Source organism: Tupaia chinensis, unplaced genomic scaffold, assembly GCF_000334495.1.
Source record: "Tupaia chinensis unplaced genomic scaffold, TupChi_1.0 Scaffold000404_1, whole genome shotgun sequence".
Taxonomy (NCBI): Eukaryota; Metazoa; Chordata; class Mammalia; order Scandentia; family Tupaiidae; genus Tupaia; species Tupaia belangeri.
In genome coordinates this window covers 995,241-1,000,988 of record NW_006159906.1, presented here as the reverse complement: position 1 = coordinate 1,000,988, position 5,748 = coordinate 995,241, and the positions used below count along the sequence as shown (strand labels likewise).

The 5,748-nt window shown below is 55.5% G+C and overlaps 1 protein-coding gene across 3 annotated transcripts in view; it reads left to right on the top strand.

Annotated features, from left to right (window-relative positions):
* SECISBP2 (SECIS binding protein 2) overlaps nt 1-3,285 on the top strand; it is a gene marked incomplete at its 5' end in the record, with an annotated part of 50,713 nt that extends 47,428 nt beyond the window's left edge. For 2 of the 3 annotated variants that reach the window (XM_014590098.1, XM_006154344.2), the window contains 3 exon segments: nt 1,359-1,513; nt 1,784-1,976; nt 2,472-3,285. In XM_014590098.1, coding sequence (XP_014445584.1) covers nt 1,359-1,513; nt 1,784-1,976; nt 2,472-2,575 — 452 coding nt within the window. 3 annotated transcript variants of the gene reach the window in all.
* Nucleotides 3,286-5,748: the final 2,463 nt, after the last annotated feature.

The following is a 5,748-nucleotide window of genomic DNA, read 5'->3' as shown; positions in this document are numbered from 1 at the left end:
GCCGCCGCGCGCCCTGGACCCTGTTTTTTTGTTTTGTTTTTTAAGATCTTTGCCATAGGGCACGTGCTCTCACTGGAGAGAGCGAGAAAGTGAGACATCCCTGGGGGGGTGACCACACCACAATCCCTTCTCTATTCTTCTCTCAGGGTTTTGGGTATGACACACGTGCCTGGAGTGTTTTTTAAGCCACCCATTCAGGACTCGAACCATGGAGCTGGCCATGTGGGTCCAGTCCCTTAACAACCACTCTACCTGCTGGCCTAGGGCTTTCTGTTTGTCGACCTACATTGGTTGTTTATGGATTGTCCCAAGCTTTCCTACCTGGCAGTGCTTGCCTGGTGGTTTCCCAGAGGTTTTGAGGACTATTTAATTTCCTAAATCCTTGTTGTTGTAAGTTAGTCTTTTCAAATGGATTCATGTGGAGTTGACATTGTACTGTTTGGGGTCATTCTGTCCAAGAGCATAAGCACTTTTCTACTCGTTCCCATTCCCCACTGTGTCCTCGGCTAGCACATTAAAGTCCCTGCGAAGCTCCTGTGTTCTCAGCGAGTGTCTCCCACCTCCCTTCGTGGCTCCTGTCTAGAGTTGCCCCGATGGTCTTCTCTCTGAGTAGAGTGCAAGTGCCCTCCTTTCCTCTCCTGCTGGGGGCCTGAGAGCCAAGTGCGTCACCTGCCCAGGTGCTCCTCTCACTTCTTCCTTGACAGGGGCTCTCTGGGAAGCAGAGTCACGTGGTGGAGGGCAGGGAGCACCCCCGGGCGCAGAGCCCGTGCCCTGACCAGAGACACCGGGTGCGGTTGGGAGCTGACTTCACTGTCGGGGTGCTGCTGTAACACAGTACCTAGGACTAGAGGGTTGTAAAGAACGAGGCTTATAACTTAGCTCGTGATCAGGGGAGGGCCACGTGCCACTCAGCCCAGCCGGAAAAGCAGAACGGCCAGCTGGTGCGCGCAGAGCTAACCCTGCAGGGACTGAGGAGGTTACCGAGACTGCCGTAATCTGTTCATGAGGGGTCCACCCCAAGCCCCAGGACCTTCTGCCAGGCCCACCTCCCGCCGTGCAGCCTTGAGGGGTGGTTTCCAGGTAATGCCTCAGTAGGGTCACTCAGACTATTGTCAGGTTGGGGGAGGCGGGGGCTAACGTGTGCGACAGGCCATGCACAGCCCAGCACCAGGAGGCGGGGTGATCTTGGTCATTGGCTTCCGGTCAGCCCGAGGTCAGCTACTGACCCTGCTCAGGAAGTGTCTGTCTGGGAGAACGGGTCTTGCACAGGGTTGAACTTGGCAGGTTGTCGGTGAGGTGTGTGCTGCCTGGCCCCGAGCCGTGCATGCACCTCCCTCCATCCCATTGTCCCCTCCCAGGCGGGCTGGACGACACTCTGCACACCATCATCGCTTACGCCTGTGCGCAGAACATTCCCTTCGTCTTCGCCCTCAACCGCAAAGCTCTGGGGCGCAGTTTGAACAAAGCAGTTCCTGTCAGCGTGGTGGGGATCTTCAGCTACGACGGGGCCCAGGTGAGAGGGGGACAAAGCTCTGCGGCCACTGCTCTTGTGAGGTCGGGGCAGAGAGGCAGGAGCTGCTTACAAGCAGTGGCCTTTGGCCCTTAAGTGCGCAGTGTCTGGTTCCAGATTCACCTCTGGGCTCGCAGCTGTCAGGCAGGCAGGCCCTTGCCCTGAGGTGGCATCCCCGGCACTTAGAGCCACAGGGGCTACCCTGCTGTGCTTGCAGGGGAACGACGCCCTCTCGCCATCAGGGTCACCTGTGTACTCTCACTTGTGCCCAAGGACCAGTTCCACAAGATGGTCGAGCTGACGATGGAGGCCCGGCAGGCGTACAGGAGCATGCTGGAGAGTGCGCGGCAGGAGCTGGCTGGAGAGCCCGGGCTCCAGGCCCCACCCCAGCCCCCCGTGCAGGGCCCCAGAGCCTCTTCTGAAGGCAGCGCCCCAGCTCCCACTGGAAGACAAGAACCACACTGCAGTGAGTGCTCTGGGAAGGGTCGCGTCAGGCTGGACGTCCTCTAAGTACCCTCAGCCTCAGAGTCCCTCGGAGCGCAGCTGGGCCACCCACCCTAAGACGGGGTCACAGGTCCTGGTAGGTCCAGGCCATGACCAAGGCTGGCTGTACTGGGTCCCAGCGGGTCCAGGCCGTTGCCTCAGGAGTACTACAGGCCTTGGGTGTTTCTGGGTTTGTTCCTGTCTCAGACAGGATGGCACCCCAGTTGAGGGCGGCTGAGTGGGGTTTCTCGAGGTCTTTATTCACCAAGGTGTGCCCTCCCAGGGATATAGTTAGTGTTCATTCGTGGCGCCCAGCCCAGCTGCGGGGACAGCAAGGTGGAGCCTTTGGGGGCCTCCCTGAGCACAGTGGGCCACCCGGCAGCACTGCAGGCGTGCACTTGCCCTCGCCGCTCCCCACTCCATGCTGGGGAGTCCACACCTCATGCAAGCCTGCCCTCTTGTGCCGTTCCTATTTCAGCCGAGGTCTGGAGAGAACGCCTGGAAGCGTACAGTCAGTGTGCCCTGGAGCTGGAGGAGTCGCTGGAGGCGTCGACCTCTCAGATGATGAGCTTGAATCTTTAAGAAGAGCGTTCCTTCTCATGGGGGGTGGGGCAGTTTGAAAAAGACTGGGGGCTTTGTCTTCTCAGTTCTTCGTTGACATAATATATTTTATGTGACTGCTGAACTGGGAATGAACTGGCATGAAACTATACTCAGACTCAAAGTTTGCAGTTTAAAGGCTGCAAAGCCCACCCGGCAGCCGCTCAGCCCTGCTGGCGGGGGCCTTCCCTGACAGCGTGGCTGTGTGGCGTTGGCTGGGAGCACACTGTGCGTCTGGAACAAGCTGCAAACCCACCTGGAGCACTCCGGCTGCGGAGACAAGCTGCCTCCCCACTGCGTTCTGAGCACAGCAGACTCCATGCACAGGACGTGGCTGAGGGGTGCCACCCTACGGAGGCCAGTGGCAGAGCAGGAGGGCTGTGCTGAGGCCCTCCCAAGGGACGTAGCTTTGCTGCTGCTTAGAGACAGGGACGGGGAAGATTTGCACAGTGAGCCTCAGAAGGAAAACCAGTTTCTAACCTGTGACTCTCTTGACATGAATTACTCCGTTTAGTCTTTATTTTTCAAAGAAATGGTATAAAAGTTGTAGATTCCACTTTCATAATCTACAAATCTTTATTTTTTTAAACAAATATATTCTAAATGGGGTTTTTGTCTTAGAGGTTAGAACAGAGTTTACTGTCCCTGTAAGCCAGGGACAGTATTTATTTTGAATAAAGAGTAATTATTCATTTTTGTTGCAGACTCTGTGGTTACCCCTGAGGCTTGCCAGTGGCCTCTGTCTTGCTCTGTCCCTTTTGAACGCCCTGTCCTCTGACCTGCAGGGAGATCCGTGTTGGCTGGCTTTCCTGGTCTGACAGTCGTGACCACTGCCAGCTCAGACACCACATAGACTTGCCGGCACGGTGCCCGGCGCAGTGCCACCTGCACTTGAGTTTTCGTCGGCTCAGCCAGTGGCAGGAAGGGTTTTCACTGAGCTGCTTGTCAAGTACGCAGGCCATTATTTTGGCTCTGAAAATTCTGTCGGTTGAATTCAGTTGCCCCTCTGGGACAGAGGTGACCCAGGAGGAGCAGTGGGCGGGCTGGGGCTGTACGCAGAGGCCGGGGTCACCAAACCTGTCTGTGGTTCTCACCGCAGTGCTTGCCGTGACAGCGCATGCCCTGCTTCTCGTCCCCGTGCCTGCTGAGGTGTGGGAAGTGGAAGCCATCAGCCAGGCCCCGAGTGCCAAGGCCCGAGCCGGCTCTGTGCACTGGTGTCTTAGGGCCACAGGGAGGGAGGGGTTTTCTGCCTGGTGTGTCTGGATCGAGTCTACTGTGGCCAGTTTAAAAGGTGATTATTTGAGAAGAAAAGTTCCAAAATTAATTTGTAGGGGGAAAAAAATAGCCTGTCGGCTGAATTTTTAAATCTTTTCATTGTCAGAGGGCACTTGAGCTAACAGAGCTAACCAGAAAAGGAGAGGGAGAAGCCTTCCATCCCAGGGCACGGTTACCCTGCAGTCCCTTCTCTTCCTCCTTCCTCTCAAGGAAGAAGGAGGAGGAGAGCCTGCGTGCACACATGCCCAGCATCAGACTGGAGTTGGCCATGTGGAGTCTGACTCCCTTAACCTCTAGGTGATGGGGCCAGCTTAGAATTCTTTAATTGATAAGTCAAAAAATGTGTAAAAGTCTTTATTGGAGACGGTCTTCTGTCCAAAGCCCCAGCTCAGAGGTCTCTAGGTCTGTGGTTTTTGTTTTACCAAACTGAGTGATAAAAGCAACTTAAGCAGAGTAAGTAGGTTTTGGTTTTTATTTCTTTAAGATGTTTGCCTTAGGGCTCACTGGAGAGAGAGAAAGTGAGAAACCACCTTGTAGGGCGATGGCCACGCCACAGTCTCCATTCTCTCCTTGGGATTTGGGGCATGCACGCACACATACCTCAGGTGATTTTCAAGCTCCTGTGTTGTGGACTCAAACTATAGTTGGCCACGTGGGATGTAGCTCTTAACCATCATGCCACCCGCTGGTCCGAGTGCATGGGTTTTTAACATTCTGCCACCCAGATGGGTTTCCTTGACCAACTTCTTGCCTGTGGGTTGCCCTGGTCACCTCATCACTATTCTGGCTATAAAGGCTCTAGGCAAAGGCCACTGTTCAGGTCACCTGGGCTGCCTCACCCTGCTGGCGGTGCTGTGCAATGCAGATGCATGGGACTGGGCCCGAGTAGTCAGCCAAGGCTGTCACTCTCCGCTGTGTAGGCAGGCCTTCGCTCAGCTGCCTCGCGTTTTCCAGCAGCACCCTGCGCGAAAGCTGCAGGTGTGTCATTGCTTTACTGAGCAGCAACGTGTTCTAAGTCCCTACCTTGGGAACACACACACAAGACCGAGGAAACGAGCCTGGAGCTTGCTCGTGATTTGAAGGGCTGTGGCCAGGGCCCATGTTTTACAGAAACACTTCATAGTCTGCACAGGGGAGCTGCTGGCTGGCTGGTTCCTGATGCAGGTGGCAGGACAATATGCCTACCTCATGGAGGGTGCTAAAGAACTCATCCAGCTAAGGGGATCCATTCCTGGCCAGGACCACAGGAGTGGAGTTTTGTATTTAGCAGGTTGGGTTTCAGGACAGACATGAAATCATCATTCCCCAGACAGGACAGGAAGGGACGTGTCTGAGATGAAAGACTGAGCTGTAGGACGCGGCCATCACAAGTTCACACACAGCTCCAAGGATCAGCCTTAGTAACAGGATTGGAAACAGGGATGACAGATGCCCATGAGACTCTCACACGATCGGTCACAGATATTTTCTGTGGCACCAGGAGATGGCAGAGTGGACTGCAGAGACTCAAGTCCCAGTGCTGGGCTCAGCCCAGAGACACGAATTGCAAGGCCTTAGGAAACAGGGAGCCAGAGTTCTGAAATCAGTGAAAACGTGGACATCCTAGGCCCTCCGCAGACCTGGCCTCATAGGGCTCCATGCAATGTATTTTGCCCTGGGGCCATGGCGTCCCCATCCCAGTGCTGCTCACCTTCAAGTTTGCTTGCTTGAGTAGAACAGGGAGAGGTGCAGGCTCCATTCCCACCCATAGCAGCAGCAACAGGGAGCTGGCCGCCCGCCCCCTGTTGGCTGATCTGGTGGGGTAGTGCATGGGGTGGGGGACACATGGGAAATAGTCACTGGGACCAAGCAGAAATGGCTTCTCCGACCGTGATGGGGGT